General features: G+C 37.4%; 1 protein-coding gene across 2 annotated transcripts in view; it reads right to left on the bottom strand.

The window, feature by feature from the left end:
- Positions 1 to 194: 194 nt before the first annotated feature.
- The window catches only part of LOC128857131 (protein takeout), a 31827-nt gene continuing 7858 nt past the window's right edge, over positions 195 to 24163 (bottom strand). For both annotated transcript variants that reach the window (XM_054092724.1, XM_054092715.1), the window contains 5 exons: positions 23678 to 23796; positions 23421 to 23542; positions 3488 to 3621; positions 3243 to 3395; positions 195 to 621 (listed from right to left, as the gene is read on the bottom strand). In XM_054092724.1, the coding sequence (XP_053948699.1) occupies positions 467 to 621; positions 3243 to 3395; positions 3488 to 3621; positions 23421 to 23542; positions 23678 to 23796 (683 nt within the window). In that variant the 3' untranslated portion in view covers positions 195 to 466. The remainder of the gene's footprint in view (positions 622 to 3242; positions 3396 to 3487; positions 3622 to 23420; positions 23543 to 23677; positions 23797 to 24163) is intronic.

Below are 24163 nucleotides of genomic sequence, written 5' to 3'. Positions count from 1 at the left end.
AAATTTAAATTTATATAAAGCGATTAATGATAGTCACTTTGTCACTTTCAGGGGAATGGAAAATTCTTAGTAAAGCTTTTTTCTCGTAAAAGCGTGGGGTTCACCGTTGCGAAATACTTCTTTATTCGAACTCTGCCCAATACTTAGTACCGACTTCATTTTTTTCCTCGTAATTAAAAGTGTTTGTGGTTATTATATTAATTAAGTTTATTTGAAGAATTGTCATTACTTGTAGTCGTGCTTGTACTGAATAAAATATGTAAATCTATAGCAATTTCCCATTTAATAGAAATGGTCGCATACTAACAATTTTAGCTCTAATTGTTTATCTTTAAATAAATAGATTTTAACTAATTTCTAATTACACCTTAGATTACAGCTAAGCTAATTAACTGCTAACTGATAAATTTTAATTTCAATCGCTGGCATTTGCGCGTATGCCAGCGCAGCTCCGCTCACGCAACTATTAATTCAAATTAATCCATTGGTCTAGCGGTATTTTCGCGAAAATCCGGTCCATGAAGTTGCGTATGACCAGTGTGAGCTTCGTGCGTAGCGCGGGTTTCATTTCCTTTAACAACTCTTGAGCGTTCGAGTTAATGAAGAGATTCAATGCGGCCTCTGTAACGAGAAGTAAATGAAATTAAGTCAAATATTTTTAAGAATTTTGCCACAAACTGATTCTCAGTAAGTATCTGAAAAAAATAACAACAGTGCCTTTAAATATTGAAGGGAATCGACCATAAAAAGATAGTCAACGGAGATAGTTTACCAGGTTTGGTCAGGCGAAGCAAAATTGTGAGAGTAACTAAATCTCAGAAAAACAGACTGGTAGAAGTTTAGGAGGTCATTGCGGGACTTTGATGTGACGCCACCAAGACTTCGGAAAGAAAAGAGCATTGAGGAGGCTGTTGAGAAACTCAACATTGCTTGAACTGAATATTTTGAGTCAACCTGTCCAATTCTCCCTCTCCTTAATGGGACTCCCCTTCCTTGGTGGAATAGAGAGCTCCAAGTGTGGAGGCGTGAGTCGAGAAAACTTCTAAACCGGGCCCTCAAGACTAATTTTGCTGAGGACTGGGAGCGATACCGTCATGTTCAGAAGAAATACAAGAAGCCAATTCGGGAATCGAAAAGAGCTTCTTATAGGGAACTCTGCAGCGGTATTGAATTTTTGAGTGACATGGCCAAATTGGTAAAAATCCTGAAAAGGGATCCAACCGCAAAGCTGAGGTCAGGCACAAAATCTGATGGCTCCTTCGCGGAGAGGCAAAGCGAGACCCTCACCTTGCTAATGGAATCTCACTTTCCAGGTAATCAGATAAACATTGGGTGGCAACAGCCCTTATTGAAAGAGGAGTCAGAGCTGCTACTACTTCTTCTTGGCATGACCGGTACGTTGCCAGATTTGCGGAGAATGAGGTCGCCAGGCGATTTGCCATCAAACCCTTTGGCAGCTAAAAGTTGTCCGGACCAGATGGCATATATCCTTTTTTTTTTTGGTTTTTTTTTTGCAGAGGAGGTTAAAATCACAAATGTAAGAAACATATCAAAGGTGCCGTCACACCAGTGGTATGTAGGACATGCTTCCTTGGTTATTGCTATTGCCTTTTTATCCTTCTTCTGCCTGCGAACTTTCGTCCACTCTTGCTCCTTTTGTATTGGCCTTAACAATTGCTCTTCTTTCTCCGTTGAGGCTGCAGGTCTCCTTTTTTTGCCTGCGTAGCTTTCTCAGAGTCTTGCGAGTTTCCCTTGGGACTCTATTGAGCCATGAATCGCTTACCGCTTTGTGGAGGACTTTGTGTGGCTATGTGGCTTGTGTGGCTGTTGTTTGGACTTCCACCGTCTTGCTCATCGGAACAGTATATGAGGTATTCTGCTCCGCTTCGGCTTGCGTAACTAGCTCCGTGTGTCCGCGCATAATAATTTTGCGCCGTTTTTTGATATCGTGCTGCGGTTCACATAAACTGATGAGCTCGTCTATTTCAGAACCCAACTTGCCCACGAGATCAATGAGCTTCTTATTTTGCGTTTGTAGTACCGTTTTGTTTGCCTCAACTCTATTGGCAGAGCTCAGGAAGTTCGTCAAAAGTCTTCCTGGCTTTTGCGCAGGGCCCGGTTTAGCGACATGCTGTTTTCGTCGCAGACTGTCGCCATTAGGCTCGTTACTCTGCCTGTTGCTATATTGCTTCGGTTATCTTTAAGAGAAGGTGAATGCACCACAATCGAGCTTCTCCTAAAGATATTTGCCTGCTCATCTGGTGTTTGTTTTTGGCTTTGTGTGTTTGTGTTTCAATAGTATTATTCATGCTTTTGGGTCAAAACTTAAGACAGCTATCTCCGATCGTGTGGTAGTTTCCTAAAAAGCTCTATACTTATCTATGCAAGCAGGGAAGTCATGCAAAGGTTGGCTCTGGCTTTTATGGGGCCCAGAGTTCAGAGCCAAGCCCCAACCGGAATTAATGGGGAGTCATCTTAACTCAACCTACATAACCAGTGTTAGTGGTTACGATCATTCTACGTATATATCCTATTATGGTGAAGGAAACCATAGCAGTCTTGAAGAAAATCTTCACTGCGTGCACCACGCTCTTGGAGAATGGTGAGGGTCGCCTTAATCGCTAAGGAAGAGATGACTACACCAGCCCCAAAAGCTTTAGACCTATCAGCATGATTTCTTGCATACTGAAAAGTCCTGAATGACTAGTGGAATTGCGTATACGTCAGAAGTCGCTGAAGTTTAACCCTCTTTCCCCTTTTGAGCATGCCCATCAATGTGGAAAATCCTGCGAGTCGGCACTGTAAACATGGCTTCTGGCACCTGCTTCAAAGAGCTGGTAATGCAATTTAATAAATAAGTTAACTGAAATACTGTCATATAAGAGCCAAACGAAAGTAATATGGAATATCTCTATTTGGAGATATTTCTGTTTAGGATTGCCACCTGTTAAAAAGCTAAATTCGGTAACATGAGCATACACACTAATGAAAACTTTTTGATGGTGATCTTACTAAAAATTAGTGAGACGTGCCAACGCAGGTTAGTTAGTATTTTCATAAAAAAAATTCTAAAATTAAATAAGAAACAAATTAAATGTCCAATAAGTGCCTGTGCTGTATGTATTTAACGCTGTGTATATCTATCTTTGCTTTTCCGGACTGTTCCGCAAATCCGTAACGCGAAAAGGGTGGCAATTATCTAAATCACTTTGTTATAAAATGAAGTATAAAACAGTACTCACGTATCACCGTGTTGCCATTAGCAATATTATCCACGCCCATTTTTATTTCTTTAACATTGAAGTCCATCTTGACCTGTTCGGCTGTTAAATAAGTGCGTCCATCGTCAGCCACATTTGGATTGGCTTTGAAGTAGATTTTCGCCTTGACACCGTCTGCAGCAAATACAAATACAAATAATTGTAAATACAAATTTCAAAAATATTTAAATTTTTTAATCGAGAAAAACCCAAATTGCGTCGCTTACCATATTCGCCCCAATAATCACCAGCACCTGAGGCTTTCACTAGGATCAGTACACCCGTGGAACGATATTGTGCACGCACTTTAATGTGTGGAATTTCGCAAGTCAACTGGAATTGCAAAGTTTCCAAATCGGAACTGCAAGCAAAGAAAGGAAAATATTATAAAACTTAGTGTTAATTATAAATATAGAAAGATATGAATACTCGTATAAAATGAATTACATCATTGGAAATTAAAACGAAGTAACGCGCGGCGCTAAAGAAAAAAATCATTTCTCGGAAATTAGTGCTTCAGATTTTTAGGTAAAGAATAAAGCCCTGTGCTGTAGTAATAAGCAATAATTACTTGACAAAAAGTAAGTGATAGGAAGAAACTGCTTACAAGACGTCATGTCCGATTTTTCTGAAAAACTCATACGACTACGCCAAATCATGTTGAGCTCCACCGTCATCGCCGTTAAAATTGGGAGGAATATTTCGATCAAGAATCTACAGGATCTGTATCTTTTAAAACGCACTGTAGCCAAATGGGTTTGTGTGTGACTAAAATTAAATTGTTCCCAGCTTCGAAACCTACAGTTGGAATGAAATATCAAATTGCGGAAGAAGTTTTTTGTAAGAAATAAAATAGAAAGAGTAGAAAGTTCTTTATTGAGAATAATTAAAATTATCAGGGTTTGGTAAAAATGCAGCCTCTTTTATATCTTGTTGCAAATTTGGAAGAGGGACACACGCATCTCTTGAAGTAAATTTCTCACTAGCAAAACTATTCATCAGAGCCCCAGAACTCCTGGAGAGTTACACTCGATGGACAAAGCAGACCGCTTTCGTCCAATTGCTTGCTTCAGAGGTTCCAATTATTGACGGAACAGGTCAGTCCGAATTAAGAGTTTTGGTGTAGGGAAGTACCTAATAGTAGATGATTCAGTCACCAAACACACAGAACCTTCCTGACCCTCAATCCTGGCTTTTCTACCGTTTTCTGTTTATTTTGATATTATTATTCCCAGTATTTAAATGAAACGACCGCTGTAGCCGAATGGGTTGGTGCGTGACTACCATTCGGAATTCAGAGAGCACGTAGGTTCGGATCTCGGTGAAAGACCAAAATAAAAAAAGGTTTTTCTAATATCGGTCGCCCCTCGGCAGGCAATGGGAAATATCTGCGTGTATTTCTGCCATGAGAGAGGTCCTCGGGTTGAAACTGTAGGTGTGGAACAACATCAAGACGTACACCACAAATAGGAGGAGGAGCTCGACCAAACACCCAGTCTAAAAATTTGAGGAAAATTTTCCGAATTTTTTAAAATTTGTGCATTGCTCAAAAGTATTTATTATAGAATGAATTTCCATTTTTATACATAAAGGGTTTTCCAATTACAGGTGTTATTGGTGAATGGATTGCGCTATCGAGAGATGATTAACGAGGCGGCGCTACGTACTACACAAGCAACGAAACCATTAATCATTTTTAACGGGAAAAGTTTCCGTACCGCCTTATTTCTCGAAGAGGTGTTCACAATTGGCCACCGAGATCTTGTGATTTAACACCTTGTGACTTTTTTCTTTAGGGCCACGTGAAAGAGAAGGTCTACGCCAACAGCCCAGGGTCGATTACAGACCTCAAAGATGGAATTCGTGAGGCTATCGAGGACATAGGGCAGCCACTTTGCAACTCGGTAATGGAAATTTCATGAAAAGTATATTGTCCTGTAAGCGTGGTCATGGTGGTCATTTGCCTGATGTTATTTTAAACTATTAACGACATATTTTCCTCATTATAATGAAATAAACATGCGATCATTTATATTAAAAAATAGTATTTTTCTTTGAATACCAAAATAACACCTCTTATTGGAAAACCCTCCACATTAAAATAATTAAAATTAAAAGAAAAGTTGCCATCATAATATTGCAAGGTGGCTTCATATATATAATGCGATGTAGAGTACCTGATCTCGAAAAATTTGTGGAGCTTCCGATTGCAGTTTTGTCGCGTAGGCAAATCTTCTTGCGCTGCGCTGAATAGCTCACTTTGGCCACAATGAGAAACAAGACTGACACTCTGCACTCAACGCATTTTACTTCGTTATGAGAGGCAGAACTCTAATCGTCAACAAATACAGAATTCGCTATATAGAAGCCCTTGAATCGACACTTCACTATTTAAAGGCTTTTGCTGATAGCATTTTAACCGGCAAGGTATTTTAAAAGTCTTCTTGTTTAAAACTTCTTCGTTATGTTTATGGAGTGTTCTTGTGTGGAAAATTTCGCAATAAAGAGGACGCAGCAAAAATGTTGTTATATTGAGTTTTTTATTTTCAAGGTTCTCTATAACGAGGTCTCACTGTAAAAATTATTAAAATTGCTGGTAAAAGTCAATTATCAGTTATTATGGTGAGTTTTTGTTTACCAAGGTTCATTATATCGAGGTTTCATTGTATTTTGTTTTTTGTATAAAATTACTTGTAAAAGTAAATAATCATTTCTTATATTCAGTCCTTCATTTTACCAAGGTACGTTATATCGAGGTCTCACTGTAAAATTTATTAAAACTATTTATTTAATATAAGTAAATTATCATTTATTATATTGAGCTCTCCGTTGTGTCCAGGTTCGTTATATCGAGGTCTCACTGTAAAAAATTTTTAAAACTGCCTATATAAGTAAATTATGATTTATTATATTGAGTTTTTCGTTTTACTAAGGTTCGATATATCGAGGGTTCACTGTAAAAATTATTAAAATTACTTATAAAAGTCAATTATGACTTATTGTGTAAATTATTAACTATCCGAATGAGTTTTTTTGTTCCACAATATTCGTTATATTAAGGTTTTACTGTCAAAATTATTATAATTATCTGTAAAAGTAAATTATCATTTATTATATTGAGTTTTTCGTTTTATCAAGGTTCGCTATATCAAGGTTTCTCTGTAAAAATAATTAGAATTGAAAATTGAATTTTCCGTTTTATTAAGGTGCGTTATATCGAGGTTTCACAGTAACTATTGAAATCTATATGGTACTGTAAAAGTGAATGTCTGTACGTTGTCCGCGCATCACTACGAAACGACAACACCAAATGACGTAAAAATTTTTATACAGGGTGGGCCATATAGCGTTTGCTTTTTAAACCACCTATTTTTTGAGAATGGTAACACAAATGACATGTTCATGATTTACTTAAAGGTTGGATTCAACAGGACGGTGCAACTTGTCACAGTGCCAAAGTTACACTAGAACTTTTGGCTACCGTTTTTGAAAACCGAATAATCAGCCGAAATTCCGATATCAATTGGCCGTCTCGGAGCTGTGATTTAAGCCCGTTGGACTATTTTTTGTGTAGAGCCGTTGAGAACAAATGCTATGCGAACCATCCAGAGACGATTGATGCTTTAAATCACGAAATCGAAGTTTCCATTCATGAAATTGAATTTTACATGTCCCACCGTGTACTTTCATATTTTCACCCAATGAAGGTTAAAGGCATGTTTTTATGGTGGAACTCCCTTCGCACAGCCCCCCAGGCCGCGCCACCACTCTCATTCGACACTAATAATCGAATATCTGCTTAAACTTAATCTAAAAAATCTTTGTTTTTCCTATTGCCCACTATTTATAGCACACTCTACACTTCATAATCCGCATAAGCTGTTCAACTATGACCCAAATGCAAAGTTCAAAAACGGTTTGAAATAGAAAATTAATAAAAATAATTTTGTTTGATATTTTTCTGATTGGTTGTTTTGATTTTATTCAACGACGCATAGCAACGGATGCCGGGTATTGTAATATTATGGTTATTACAATAATAAAAAATTATTTTCTATGAAATTATTGTTTGTAATTCTTTTATATACATACATATCCTAAATCCCTCAAAACTACTCCTTCGCGAGAGGGGCCGCGGGTTAAAGCTAGTTACTTATATACATAAGTAAATTATGAAGAAATCAGAAAACATCATCGTCTGAACATTTGAAATTTAACTGCCTTGCTACAGTCTCTTTTTTGCGCTTTTATGATTACATGAAAATAAGTGGATGATATTTACTGAGACACATTTTAAAATTCCTCGATTAATTAATGAATTACTCTTTGCTTTTCTAAAAACTCCAATATTAACATGCATACATAGATAAAAAAGTGTGTAATTACAAAAATATACGATTTCGTATATATCTCCTGTTAAATTTATGTGATACCAAATTAATCTACTTAGAAGTCATTCCGAAATGCAAAATAAAAGTCAGAAAATGATAACCTCAAGTAACACTAATGAACTTGTACACAGTCATAACTCATTGCCCACCAAGCAGGTCATGGTGACAAATACAAATACTCGTATGAATGAATGTATGTATGTACGCATGGCTAGGGGTGGGCCCTGCTGCAGGCGCATTGCAAAGCAAGTTGAGGTTGGTTGATTGTGAGTTAATCTGAGCTGTGCATTCTGCCGTGACCTAAGACAAATCGACGTGGTCAACAGTCTGTTCGTAGTTCATAACTATTAGAATGACATTTCAATGTCTACACACACACAACTAACAAACACACAAACACAACTGAAGACGTGTTGGCCAAATTGGCCGACACTGCACTCTTCACCTTGATACAAATTGGCTAAGCGGCGAAGTGTGTCTGCTAGCAATACATACAAGTGCACACGCCACCTTGTTGCATGCAACATCAAGTCGCACAAAAAAGTGCTAAGCGAATGACCATTTATCAAATTTCTCAATTCATTGGACGCGGCCGGCGATGGAGCCATAAGCGTAAACGAGTTAAATGCTTCTAACCTTGAATGCAGCAGCAATTGCACTATGGTTTAGTTGTTGCTGGTTTTGCTTGTTGTCGTTGCGTTTAATAGTTGGTGTGCTTTCTGGCTTTCCTATTTTTGTTTTCTTTCGTAAGCGAGTATTTACCTGAAGCCAACACGAAATGGCAATCGGAATGTGTAACTTGCACGCAGCTTCTTTGAGCCTTGCTTACGTATGTATGTATGTGTGCTTGTTTATATTAGGAATGACAGCAAATGATATCGAAATTAGTTTAAATGAACTCCGGGATAATCAAATAATTGATTTCAAGTTGAAATGTAGGAAGAATAATAAGGAAATTTACCAGGGTCAACGTACTTAAAATGTATGCATATCCGCGAAGATTTAAAAGCTCATCATTTAAGACAAAAGGCAGCTCAGATAGCTGCGATGAACCACTATTGAATACAAATTGTCTAAAAACTGGTAATACAGAAATTGGTCGTTCTATAATTATAGGGTTAAGGTCTTTAGGGATTAAAGAGCTTCAAAGTGATAGACTTTGGAGTTATCGAAAGGTTAAGGACTTTATGGAATTATGAGGTTGAAGGCTTAAGAGGCTATAAGTTTGTTAGGCTAGAAAAATTTCTGACGGGCAGGCATAAAACTGTCACCAGATTTAATTTCAGCGACAAAAAAACCAAAAAGCCCAGAGATAATTAGTTTGATAAGAATTCAACGATTTGTTTTTTAATTCATTTGCCATATTGGAACTGCCATTTCGATTGCCAGTAGTGAGTCTACAGGTCCACAATCAGTGATTCACAAATACAAAAACAGATAAAAATTTCATAAAATTCCAACAGCTCATTTCGTCACATTGGGTCTACTATTTTGAAATTTTATAAACTGATTTAATTTATATTATACAAGGTGGCGCAGAATTAATTATTCAATTTTGTTTTCGAATAACATTTTTACTAAATAAAAAAAAAATATTTTGTGTGATATTAATCTTTCTCCATCACCTCCATCCGATGGTCCAAATTTTCGACGACGCTGAGGCATACTTGAGGTTCTATGCCGTTAATGTTTTTGTGAATTATCTCATCTTTTAGCTCTTGAATTGTTGCTGGCTTATCGATGTACACCTTTTCTTTCAAATAACCCCAAAGAAAGAAGTCCAACGGTGTCGTTGACGTTTAGGTGTAGTTCACATTCTACATCGGCCCTTGAAATTTAACCACCCTTTACATACATATATATATATCACCATCAGAAGGGAAGGACACTCAATAGTTCCAGTAATTATACGAACATATTTGGCGCGTACACTCTTTTTGGGCGCTTAGCCGAGCTCCTCCTTCTATTTGTGGTGTGCGTCTTGATTTTGTTCCACAAATGGAGGGACCTACAGTTTCAAGCCGACTTCGAAAGGCAGAGATTTTTCATGGCAGAAATACACTCGGAGGTTTGCCATTGCCTTCCGAGGGGCGACCGCTATTAGAAAAAACGTTTTCTTAATTTTAGTGTTTCATCGAGATTCGAACCAACGTTTTCTCTGAATTCCGAGGTAGTTACGCACTAACACATTCGACTACGGCGGCCGCCGAATACTGAATCCAAGAAAAATCGCCTTATTTTGGTTTCATTGATAAAATTGTTAAGTTTTCTCCAGCTCGCCTAAATCTTAAAATTGTTTTGAAAAATATTATTTTTATTTCCTTAGAAAAATAGTACCAAGATTTTTAATTTTTTTTGTATGGACAGTGACGCACCCTAATGAGTGCAAATATAAAATAAATATATATAAGCGCTCATGCGACGTGCTGACTGTACCGATTTGCGCTCACAAATCACTTTAATGTCAAATTTGTTACACGCGACAGTCGTTAGTGGCAGCAGGCGCAATATATAAATTTTGGGCAGCTAAGCTGTTGTTAGCGGTGGCGTATGATAAACACTGGAGGTACAGTACGAGTGGCCTGACATGAAGAGCTTCCCAGTGGGAAATTAGTTCGCGCATGGCAATGGCATCAAATGGCGGGAAATGGTATTTTTTCGCGGAGCAGAAATACACTCGGAGGTTTGCTATCCCCTGCCGTTATCATTATTAGAAAACAGTTTTCCTATAATTTTGCTGTTTCATGCGCATTTTCGAATAGTAGACACGCATCAACGTATTTGGCTACGGCGGTCCAAAGAATAACTAAATTTATTTATATTTAGACCAATTCGAAAATTATCTTTGGGATCAAGCTTTCTCTCCAGCTGAGGACCACAAAGAAAACTATTGGCTCTACTGTAGATTCTGTTGAGAATTAAAGTTGCATATTTGAGAAATCGCTTAGTTATCAACTTGAGCTTACACATGAATTCTGCCGAAGTTGTCTAGATGAGGAAAAGAAAGAAATGATTCTGCACCTTTTGTGCCATTGCCCTGCTCTATCCAGACGTAGATTTACCATTTTATGTAGGTAGGCAATGCTTTAATGAATCGGAAGATCTTAATTCTGTGGAAATCTTCTAAAATTTTTGAAAAGTACACTCTGGTTTTAGGAGAGATAAGGACAAGTTAACCATGCGGCATCACAATGAGCTATGAGCCTGAGTGTGTCTCACAGTGGACAATCGCTTCAACCTAACCGAAATCGAGCTACAAATCTACATGTTTACTGGGATAATGTAGGAAAATTTAGAACACATGCAAATCTGATGATCCTCCAGTGAAATCTGGAATTTGGCTAGTTTGAGAGCCTTATTTTTTCCATTTAGGCAACTAATGAAATTTTGAATGACGTTGCTCCTAAAACTGAAAACTCAATATTTTACAAAATCCCTAGTTTCACATAAAAAATTGTACTAAGATAAGCCAAGATTTCTAACTAAATAATATAAATTTTTGAGTTATGTAAATAATAACTTCAATGAAGTTTCTAAAGAAAATGTTGAAGTACAAATGATTCTTGAGGGGTTATTTACCAACTCTAAGAATCGCTTAATCACTAGTTTCACGAGCTGTAGGTTACACGTGCAACAACCGACCAGTCGACCGCAGCAAAATAATTTGTTTTTCGGATAAACAAATTACACATCTATGCATATCTCAACATTATAGCGCATATGTATGTGTGATAAGTAGCGAGAAAGAGTGCCACAAAAAAGTATTCGTACACACCCATATAGACACTAGCGCTTCCATTAGGCGGCAAGGCGTTTGTGTGGCCAGTAACGCCGGAAAATTATATGTATCTTTTACGCTTTTAATGCATTTCGGTAGGAAAAATAAACTGCTGACTGAAGTTTACACACAAATTTGAAAGTTGAATACACCGTCTCGTGCAGTTTTTCGCAACCGTAATACACTAACTGTAGGCAACTGAGGTTTGTACGTGACTGCCGTTCGGTTAGCCTTGAGTTTGATGCCCAGAATGGACATGAGACATCAAACGCTGGCAATGGCATAGCACTGAGCGCATTTCTGTGTCTGTGATGAAAAAGCTTCTTAGCTAAACAACAACATCAAAAATACTTGCTGATGTCCGAGCCGGCATGCGATCTTTGGATCCTGAATATGGATTTCACGTTGTTTACTGCGCTGCTTGGTCAGTGAGAACTTATTCTAGCTGCCAGTATAAAAAAAATATTTAATATTATTTTGTTGATATGTATTTTTCCTATTAGTCCAGATGATGATTGCTAGTTTTGATGAAATTATAATAAAATTCCCTTACTTATGACCTGGCACGTAACTCCCGCTCAGTGCCCCTAATCTCCCCGAAGCGCCTAAGCAACCAGTTTTTAATCAAAAACGCATACCAATTTTTTTTATTACTAACTACGAGGAACGTTTCGTATAGTCTAAAATTTTATTCATTAATCGGCGCATGTTATGCAATCTGATTATTATTATTTTGTTGCTATACTGGCTTTTGGTCAGTTATTACTCGTAATTCAGTAGAGAAATATAATAAAAAGTAGTAAATTTTTTATGTTTTTATCATCAGCTATGCATTTACTATTATTTCATTTTCATTCGAATAAAATATACCGCGTTGTAAAATTATACAGGGTGGGTCAAGTAAGACCTACTAATGTTAAGCACAAATAACTTTTTTATTTTTTGACATATTTATTTTTCTCTTTTTGTAGGTTATAATTGAATTGTTGGAAATTTATTATGGAACCCTACCGCAAGACCACCAACAACGACTACAAGACGCTATTCGTTTTACACAATTAGCCACACAAATTGTTTTTTTAAATAATGTTTTGATGTCGGATGAAGCGCATTTCCATTTAAATGGTTATGTCAACAAACAAAACTGTAGATTGTGGGGCTCTGAAAATCAAAGGGCAACACACCAACATCAGTTGCTCCCATCTGAATGTACTGTTTGGTGCGGTGTTATGGCTACTAGAGTTATCGGCCCATATTTCTTCGAAAATGAGGATGAGACGCCGGAATCGATTTCAGGAGCTTCTTACAGAACATTGATTGAAAACTTTTTGCGGCCAATGGCGGAGAAGTATCCTAATTTGTGGTTTCAACAAGATGCAGCAACTGCGCATACTGCTTGGCAGTAGTCTTTAGTAATTAGTAGGTCTTATTTGGCCCACCCCTTAGAAGACCACATATAGGCAAGTTTGGATTATCTATGAATTTAATTTTTAATTTGATTTAGTTTCTTATAAAAATCTAGTTCACTCACATAACAAATACCATGTTTCAAACCTGGTACAAGAATTATAAAAATTCGATAAAATTTTATCAATATTTCAAAACTTTTAATCAGATTTTTTTTTATTACTATTTGAGTATGCACTTTTATAGCCAGTTAAATTCTCGTTTAAAAAGTGCAAGTGTGAAGTAGCTCAAAATTCTGGTTGATTTTTGACAATTTTTTCCCCTAACGATGTTGGGAATTTGCGCCAAATAACGAATGCCCAACTTTTTGTATACGGAGAAAAAGCACAGAGAAAAAATGTCAGTGAAAAAATTATCAAAAATCAAAGCAAATTTTGAGCCACTTCAAATTTATATTTGCAAGAACAAGAAATGTTGGTCCATTACTCGTGTATGCCGCATTGTTGGGCAGTACTCTCTGAGAGCAGGAGAGTGGGCGTCGAGTAACGAGTCTTCTGGCTGTCTGTGGCGATTCCAGCTCTCCGATGTTGAAATTTCTTCGCGCATTTTTTTTACTACTTCATTTAACTGGCTATAAAACTATGTACCCCATTTTTTGTTTTTGATTCCGATCAAATGAAATGTTGATGTAAATTTGTCTAATTTTTCGAATTTTGGTATAAAGTTTGAAATTTGGATTTATATATAAGGTTAGGCAACGAGATATACTTACAAAAAAGAAATGAGCAAAAAATATTCTGATTGAAAAATTAATCAATGTGCCAAATTTTTATAAATATTGTGCAAAGAATTCGTTGTAAAATGAATTTATATTTTTATAAAGAAATAACTGCAATTAAAAAGTGAATAAAAAAATAGTCAAAAAATCAAGGTATACTTAAAAAAAACTGTACTTAAAAAAGGTGATTTTGTTTTTTTAAAAATACATTAAAAATTTCAATAAAAATGTACAAAATTTGTATAAATCATGTGCAAAGAATTCGTTATAGAATGAATTTATACTTTTATAAAAAATCATTTAAATTAAAAATAAATTAATAAATAGGTAATAGTCCAATATCACGGCCGCCATAGTTGTTGTTGTTTTTGTTATTGTAGCAGTAACTTCGCCCTGCCAGTGTAGTGTAGTCACCGATCGTCTTCGTCTAGCTCATCTAACGGTAGGCCCAGGAAACTAGCGGTTTCGACGGGTTGGGTCAAGAGGGAGAGGGGTGTTAGATGAGTGGGTTTGATGGGACATGTGAAAAAATAGTTAGTGTCACATTCCGGACATATGTTTAGTATGTCGGCGTCGATTCCGGATAAGTAGGAGTTTAATCTGCTACAGTATGCAGAACGTAATTAGACCAAGGTTACGCGGGACTCTTGGGGAAGTTGGAGCTCTTCGTCTACGATAGGTGGTGGTTTACTCCGATAATGGCATTCGGGGGTCGGGAGATTAAGAAGGTGGTGAGGGTTTCCCGATGAATGTCGTTTATCGCCTGTCTGTACACTGTCCGATTCAGTAGGTGTCTGTCTGTTTTGTCTTGGATCTCGTCCGCGTAGTTGAAGAAACGCCTCCTGACGTGCCTGGGAGGGGGGTTAGGCTCAAGCTGGTGTCTGCATGGGTGAGGCCTGCGGTAACACGCCAGCAAAAACTGCTTGCTAAGCAATTTGTTAAGCTCCTTCACATGCAGCATAAGGGCTTCATCATGTAGGTGTTGTATAGGTGACATCATAAGGCATCCTGTCGCGGTCCTTAATGCAGTGTTTTGGCGGGTCTGACGCTTCGTCCACTGCGAATCATTGGTTCCAGGTTTAGAACCGTCGGCCTGTTGCCTTGAAAGTCGCCAGCCACATTTCCTTGTCTTCGCTCCAAATGCTGCCGGCAAGCGACTTGAGGACCGTGTTGCGATTCTGTACCTTAGTTGCAATAGCGGTTGTATGCGCTGAGAAGGAGAGCAAGCTGTCAAAGGTAACTCCCGGTATTTTTGGGTTCTTAAACGTCGGAATTTGTGTGTCGGCGACTTTTACCTAGCGTACCGTATCCCACGGCCGTCGTAGTCGAATGGGTTGGAACGTCATTACCATTCGGATTTCAGGGAGAATCTCGTTCGAATCTCGGTGAAACACAAAAATGATGAAAACGTTTTTTCTAATAGCGGTCGCCACTCGGCAGGCAATGACAACTTTCGAGTGTATTTCTTCCATGAAAATCTCTGGCGTTCAAAGTCGGCTTGAAACTGTAGGTCCCTCAATTTGTGGAACAACATCAAGACGCACACCGCAAATAGGAGGAGGAGCTCGGCTAAATACCCAAAAAGGGAGACGCGCCCATTATATACACATATACAGGGTGGCTGATGAATTTTGCTACATTAAGAAACTCAAATAACTTTTTTTTAGTGTATGGAATTCATTTTTTTTTTTTCAAGTTGAAGGTCATTAAATTTTATAAATGTAGCTTAACTAGTTTTAAAAATAATTGAATTTAAATGCCCCCCATGCTCGTTGACACAAGTGCGGCATCTTAGTAAAAAGTTGTTCATTGCTGCTTTGAGAGTTGCTACAGGAATAGCCGCAATTGTTGCCCGAATGGATTGTTTTAGTTCATCCAAATTTGTTGGCTTTGTTTTATAAACTTCTTGTTTACATAAACCCCACAAGAAAAAGACAGGTGCAGTAAGGTCAGGCGACCTGGGGGGCCAACGAAATTCGGAGTTTCTTGAAATCAGTTTATTGGGAAATTTTCGTCGCTACTCTGTCATAACAGTCTGGGCTATGTGAGACGTTGCCCCATCTTGTTGAAACCACACAGAGTTGAAAGGAATTCTCTTTCGGCGTAGTTCTGGATAGAAAAATTCTTTCAGCATTTTCAAATAACGGTCTCCAGTAACCGTAACGGTGTGACCATTTTCTTCAAAAAAATAAGGCCCGACAATACAGCGTGAAGAAACCGCACACCACACTGTCACGCGAAGAGGATGCAATTCCGTCTTGTGGAGTATCTGTGGGTTAGAAGTACTCCATATTCGACAATTTTGTTTGTTCACATTGCCGTTTAAATCGAAATGGGCCTCATCAGACATGAAAAGGCAGTTTAACATGTTTTGGTCTTCTTCCACCATTTGCAGGATCTTCTGGCAAAATTCCAAGCGAATCGGCAAGTCTGCTGCATTCAGTTTGTTAACCATTGGAATTTTGTAGGGAAATAAGTCTATATCTTTGTGCATTATTGTTTGCAAAGACTGTCGGCTGACACCAAGTTGAGCAGATAAGCTTCTTGTTGAAACCCTTGGATTGCTTTGTATAGCTGCAGCTACAGCAGCGATCGTTTCCTCCATCCGAACTGGTGGGTTTCGATGATAAGGCCTTCTTGCGACTGTTCCTTGCTCAGCAAAATTATTCACCAGTCTCATTATGGTCCATCTGCTCGGGGGATCGCCGCCAAACATCCGCCTGTACTCTCTCTGTACCAAAACTACGGACTCCAGTGCGTGATAGCGGCGGACTATCCAAATTCTTGTTTGCGTGTCCCAGTTATCCATTTTAATAAATTTTAAAGATCAATCTGCAAATTAAAACAAAAATGGAACAGATAACTTAAAAAGAAAAAAAGTTATTCAATTTTTTTTTGGTAGCGGCTTTCATCAGCCACCCTGTATATATCCAATATGTGGTGCTTTTATAATTTTGCAACGCGATACATTGCATATTTACAGTTTATTAGCTTAACGATTGAAAGCCGTACAAAGTTAAGTAATTTGTTAACTGGTTTAAGTGCAACGATGACCCTTTTATTGATGTAGGTTCAACTGTAGTTTTGCAGTTTATTATTTTTGGCACGTGGAGAAAATTTCATTTCACGTTCGTATGTATGCATACATATACAAGGTGGCACGAAATTAATTACACTATAATTTTTGGCATATGACGTCGTACGTCAACACATTTGACGCTTGAGAACTAGACAGCTGAAATATCAAAATAAAGATTCCCATCACACAAAATAATATTTTTTTTATGTTTTAATAAAAGTATTCAAACAAAAAATCGGATAACTAATTTGGCGCCACTTTGTATCCACATATATTTATTAATTTTATAATTTTATTGCCTCATACTTGATTGCCAATACCTGACCTCTCGATTATTCTCGAATTTGCCACGTCTAACTCGTTGTAAATTTAAAATTGATAAAATTACAAAAAAAATTATATGTCTTTCCCTTTCACCTAGAACTCATCAAATGGCTTTCTTATAACTACTTGCCTAGAATTTTTAATTGATTTCGCTGCCTCTAATGCAGGGATGATGCTGATTATTATACTTTTGTGTGAAGAATACATATTAGGAGGGATCAATTTGTATGGAACGAATTTGTCTTACATCGTTTCGAGTATATTCGGAGTCTACATAAAATTCTAAGATAAAAAGTCCATTAGAGAAAAGCTCTAAACTCAATTTTGAACGTTTGAATCAATTTGTTTTCAGAAAGCTAGCTCAATTTAATAGCAAATGGAGAGTTCTTTTCCATCTCTACAACTCCTGCGGAAAACAATTGTATTCATTCTTCTGGCTAAAGTACCAGAAGTGTAGTGATCCATTATAATACCTGTGAGGACGCTGGAAGTTGATCTGTCTAATCCAAACAGACATTTTGTCCTTTAAAGATTCAGTTTTGGCCAGAGCGCTTTGGGGACCCAGTTATGGCTATGAAGACGGAAAATGGAAAAAAGACACTTCATGTTGGAAGTGAAAAGTAGTTACACCCAAAATAATTGTAAATACGTTGTTAAAAAATGAATGATTGGTAAAAACAAAAAAAAAAAAAAATAGTGTAACTGTAAATAAAGATTAATCATTTGTATTATAATTTTCAAAATACATTTTTGAAATATTGTGTGTGAAACTTAGTTGCTGTTTTTTTTTTGCAAATTTCAGTTTGATTTACATACAAAAAAATATTACATAGAATCACTTTTCCCATTAGGATATTAAACAATTATAATACGTCTTCGATTCGCCACTTCTCTGCTCGCTATCTCTTTTCTTTGCTCACTTCATGAAAATTTTGCACATGAAAGCAACAACAAAGCGATCGAGCAAGACTCGCCGCTAGTGGGTATGGCAGGTAATACCAGATAAAACTGGTATAACTCACTATTTTCAGTGCTGCCAACTCATTCTTCTAATTTTAGGCAAGTTTCATTAGACCACGTTCATACTGAGCAAATTTTGTTACTTCAACGAATTGCGAATTCTCTTTTAATGTTTCCGTTGTGTTTTCACACAGTGCAATTATTCGTTTTTAGTCTTCAGTCAACCGCAACATTGAGAAGAACGAGAACACAAAGAGTGTGGAGAGAGCTCGAGCCTCACAAGTAACGAGTTTGGGACACAAAAGTTGCCCTGTATGAATGTGGCTTTACTAATAATTAGGACTTATTAAGTGCTTCCAAAGAAATACAATTTTTGTCAGCTTTATGTTGGCAACACTGTTATTCCATCACTGTCACTTCATCAATACGACATCGCTAATGCTTGGCGTGACAAAGAGGCCTTCCATAAATTAAAAAAATGTACATGAAAAATAAATGCTTTGTACCAAAAATTCCCAAGTGCAAGATTGTATTAAAGAAAAAATAAGATCAATTATGCTCCAGGTTAGGTTAGGTTAGGTTAACTAGGTTGCTTATCTTAAGGCCATTGTGATACCTGCATTTTATTTCCATCTTCTAACTAAGTTGCTTAAACCACTTAGAACCTTTTAAGAAGGTAACTACTCCCTCCAGTAAGACATTTTGCAAATTTCCCAGGTCTTCAAAGAAATAATCGCCAAGATATGCGGCACGGCTTCTTCAAAGTGCAGGACATTCACAGAAGAGGTGTTGTACCCATTGAATATCTTCTTGATCACTACAACTCCTGCGCAAGACAATTTTAGTCATTCTACTGGCTAGAGTACCAGTAGTGCAGCGACCCATTATAATACCTGTGAGGCCGCTGGAAGTTGATATATTGAATCCAAAAAGACATTTCGTCCTTTTAAGATTCAGTTTTTGGTCAGAACGCTCTGGGGACCCTCCAAGCAGTAGTCAGAGGCCAGCTTCTATTGGTTTTCACGAATTCGCTCAAATCAATCGCAGTATACAGTTTGCTTGGAGGAATGCTTACGTCCTCTACCTTAGCCAGTAGTTCACTCTCAGAGCTTTTCCTTGCACACACATCCGCTCTTTCATTTTCTTCCACTACGGAGTGCCCGGGGACGCCAGAAAGTGCGATGTTGTGTTGTTGGGTAAACAAGAGCGACGTTCTGCGTTCTTAAAAATGTCTTCAGTTGATTCTTAAAAATGTCTTGAGTTGATACGCGCTGGGGTCAGTGCCTTGTTCGCCGTTTGACTATCAACAAAAATGGTAGGGTTTGCCGGAGCTAATTCCATTAGCCTTCTCGTTTCTGCTGATTTGTCTATGGCGTAGATCTATAGAGTTCCCTTAGCGCTGATTACACGAGCCCATTGCACTTCAGTTCGTTTTAATCTTCATATGAACTTCGTATTAACTAAAGACGGCTTCTTTTAAAATGTGGGGCTCTATATTGACACTAAAAGCCATTCTTACCATTTCATACAGAATCGGAATATTCTAAAAACAATGCCGAAAAAAAATTGTTTGGCCCTAATATATGTACATACATACATATAACAAAAAAAATATATATATATGTATAAAATATTTACGTGAGCTCCTTAAAAGCACGCAAATTCTTAAAAAACTAAATACCATGAAACAACTTTTGCGCAGCTTAAAACAAAACAAATTCAAACTGTCCGAAGTCATAAATTAAATGCTTAGTAATTCATGAATTTAAATTATAAATTGCACACTTGCACGCAAATCAACAATGTTGTACTTGTGAATGCCTCAGTTGGCGCAAACTAAATGGTACTTGTAAAATAAACCGCAATATGCCAAGGTTAAAATAACGGAGGTACCGAAGAAGAAAAAAATCAATGCATTTTTTTCATAATTTTTTCCATGTAGGTGTGTCGCTAAAAAGTCTTTTTCCAAATGAAAAAAGTAAGTATTCTATTTCGAGGAACTTCATTTTTAAGCCAAACGACAGATTAACCACTTAGATAAGGAACGTAATAATTACTGACTGCCCACATCAACCTCCCTTATGGATCATCATTCTTGTAAGGAATGTTCCACAAAGCTTTTGCACATCATATAAGTTTCTTAATTTCTAAAATTCCACACTGTATTTTATCCTTAAATCTCGATTAGAACTGTCGCATAAGAGCTTTCACCAAACAAGCGACATAATCAGCAGGTTTGTATACGAACTGTCTATCGGAAGTTTTTGCAATACTTAAAGTGGCTGACTGCATAAATGGCGAAAGAAGGCGAGTACTAAAAATCAGTGCCTGCAGTAACAGCCAAGCTGCTCTAAAGGTATTAGAAACCACCCGCACGTCTTCAAAAATATTGCAGGAATAAGAGTTTAGGTTAAACTTCGCTGAAAGGTGGAGTGGTATTAGGTGGCTAGAATTGCACGCGGTAATGGAGACTGCATTAACTGAACGCGAAAAAAGTACATAAACGACTCATTAATGATGGGAACAATGTCGTCATTAGCGGTTAATTTATTGAGGAAGTTAGGCTTAGAGAAATACTTTGAATCCATGAGGGGGCACAATGGACCTAGTGCCAAATCAGAAAAATAATATGTGGGAGCAGAGGCACATCATCCATGAGCATGCAGAGGGACCCACTTTAGAACTAAATATGCTCTAAGCTACCGTTTCTTGGGGCTCAAGTGTTCCTGCCTAAATCTCGCTAATAAAATATGAAATATGAGGATGACTGTGGATTCTAAGTCTGCCAGACATCCAAAGAAGTAAGGCGTTAATTCCATACCATATAAGCCCTATAGCTTTCAATTATTATTGTATTTGTCCCGATTCTGCCGATGATGATACAAACTACTGTGCTAATGGAAGTCACTCGAGATTGTTCTGTTTTCAAGGGTTTGCTAAATGTTCCTTGCGTCTTTCTCAGCCTTAAACCTTTCATCTTTGATTTGAGGTATTTATCTTCTACAGATCATAGTTTTTGCTATTTATTGATCGCCTTGACTGCTAACAGCTTTGGCCACGTATGCCTTTTCAATATCCAAGAATAGTATCTCCCATTGAATTTCTGGCTAAGGTGGTCTAAGTGGGTCTATGTCTGTTCACCGATGAATTTAGAATTGTTACTCATGATGCTCCAGACAGACTCTGGGTCAGAATCTGTTTAGAAATGTGAATAGTGCACAAGGCAATGATCTGGCTGATGAATTGGTGAGTTGCGGTTCCTTGGAGTTTTCAATTAGGATGGAGCCAATTTTAACGTCGAGCATGGCGGTAGCATTCGAGTGCATCAGGTCTTAATGCATTAATAAAACTAATAAGAACCGTTGGTGCAATATTGACATCTGGAAAACAGCTGAAACACCGCCAAATTTCTTCTGAGACAGAAGAGGAATGAGCTACGAGTCCTAATAGGACTAATTTCACCATAGGCATCATCGGCCATCCACTGTGTATATCCTATTTGAAAACTGAGGAGGGTATAGAGGAATTTTTCTGCTGCTTTCCGGCTTTCGCCAGAGTTAGATGGTACATTTTTGAATGGGACGTATTCAGAGTATCTTTTCCTCGCCAAACTACTAAGCTTGGCCATCTCAAATGAAATTGTGAGAGTAAATTCGGCAGCCACGTCATCAGTTATCAAACGCTTCAAGGCTGTACTGGGCAATAAAATAACTTGGGAAGGGTTGTCTATAACCTATGATACATGGATGTATCTTTCACCGAGGAATGTGCATGAACAGGTATCTGCGGACCGGAGAAAAGATACTCGAAAGTGCTAGACAAAAATGCAAGTATTTTTCAAGCGGAACTCTACGTAATAGAAAGATATGCTCCCTCTGACTTGAACGCAACTACAACAACAGAAGCATAGCTATCCTTACTTATAGCCAGCCAGCAATCAAGGCCCTCAACTTTTTCCGAGTTACATCAAAATTGGTGCTGAAGTGTCTTGATCAGCTGGATATCTTAGATCGGAACAATCAGGTATCGATCCCAAGAGCTCCAGGACACTTTAAATGAATTTTCTGGATGTCTTTGCAAAACATTGAATTATGGGATTTTTATTTATTCTGATGAGAAAGAAGTAGCAGAGTAATTAGTCTCGAAAGAGGTGGCCTCCCCATTTATAAGCGCAGAGCCTTTTTGTGGGCTAAGAGAGGTTAACATACTGGAAAAATCTATCGAATTTATCACAATCAAAATCAATGATAGGCAGCATACACCTAAACCCTTTTAAAGAGTTAAATGGAGTTAAATAAGAATAGTTTCAGAATCTTCGCAGAAATTCTAATAGGGCTTTGGAAATTGAATCATCCATGGGAATCTACTAACCTGGGGATATACTCCGATGCAATTTCTATAGAGAGCAAGATGCATCCGCCAAACATGTACAGGGGACATGCCAAGCTCTGATGCATCAGTGTCGTTAGCGCAAAGCGAAATTTTTTTTACTTTCCCTTTTAGAAATTAGACGCAAACTCACAACGTTGAAAAACTTGTGCTACAGACTTCTTAACAATTTTCGACCATTTTTTTGGTTCTTTATTAAATTTTAATAACTTTTTAATGAAAATATAGTTCATTCTGCTGCAAAACCATATAAAAACCAAGTGTTAAACTTTGTGAAAATGACAAAAAAATCAACAAATTTTTATAAAAATGCAATACTTTTGAAGCATATTTTTTAGAAAAATTTCTAGTACTCAGTTTTATAGCCAATTGAATTTCGGTGCAACAAAGTGCAAGTTTCAAGTGCCTCAAACATCGCTTTGATTTTTGCCATTTTTTTTTTGCTACCAGTGTTGGCTGTTTTCTTCCATATAGAAAATACCGAGAATTCGAAAAGTAGAGAAAATACACGAAACCGCCAGCGCAAAAATGTTTTTAAAATATCTGTCACCATTTAAATGTTTTTAAAACATCTAAAATGTAATAAACTACAAAACCCGAAATTTTTTCTGAAATTTTGATAAAAAATCGCTTTAAATTTGCGCAACGCCTGAAATTTGGATTTATATGGTTTTTGTAGGAGAATGAACTATATTTTGGTAAAACAGAAATTATGAAAATTAAATAAGAGCAAATAAATCGTCAAAACTTGTCAAGAAGTCCCAGTGCTGTAGCTTCTTGACGCAGCGTTAATTTCTAAACCAAACGTGGGCGGCCTTGGGCTACTTTTCTTAAAAAACTTTAGAAACCGAAGCAGCAAAGGTAGTACAGGTAAGTTTCCTTAGAGCTGTGAACTTCTTTGAGAAAATTTTTGCACAAGCCGTTTTCTGGAGCATTTTAGCGCTTTTTTCCATGGAGCTTTCCTGCTTTTTAAAGATATTTTCACTTTAAACTCTCGGAAGAACGTCTTTTACGATGACTTAAGAATAAGTTGATATTTTTCGGGTTTACTCACCGCACATTCGTTACAGTTATGTTGCTAACACCATACGCTTGTATATTACGGAATAGGGCTCGGTAACCGTCCGGTCCACTGCCCAGCACAATGCCAATCTCATCGATGACGACCGGCTCGATCTGTAAGAAAACGTTGTGTGAGTTAATCAAATGAGTGTGAGAATGTGTGTGTGTATATGTGTATGTGTGCGTGTCAATTGAGGGGTTGAAATTTAACATTTGCTTGAATAACGGGCGCAATAACCCGCAGCTCACCTCGTAAATATCCAACTCAGGTATGCCTTGCCGCAGATAATGCACCAATTTATTGCCGCTGTCACGCAGGCATTCGTTGACATATTCCTCATCGCGCGGACACTGTTGCAAGTAGTAGGCTGAAAGCGTTAAAAATAAATGAAAATCCAACGACAAACGCAATAAGTAATAATAGAGCGCTTCGCCATTTAATTGACGTTTTGGCTACACAAAATAACGGTTATGTATAATAAAGCACAAATGCGGTAAGGCATGGCAATAGTCACGAAACATATTCAAATTCCAAAGTCTAGTTGTGAAAAAAAAAAACAATGTCAATAAGTGAGTATTTTGCTACTCGGATTTTAAAACTTTTCTCGATTGAAGAAAAATTCAAATCATGTCTCGATTAAAATATTTCAGCAAATAACAATCAATAATAAATGTTAAACATTTCCAATAATGCAATAAATTTTTCTTAAATGGCTTCGTTCAAATAAGTAATTT

Source organism: Anastrepha ludens, chromosome 2 (genome assembly GCF_028408465.1).
Source record: "Anastrepha ludens isolate Willacy chromosome 2, idAnaLude1.1, whole genome shotgun sequence".
Taxonomy (NCBI): domain Eukaryota; kingdom Metazoa; phylum Arthropoda; class Insecta; order Diptera; family Tephritidae; genus Anastrepha; species Anastrepha ludens.
The sequence above is the reverse complement of the archived record's forward strand: the minus strand, read 5'-3'. Positions and strand labels throughout refer to the sequence as shown.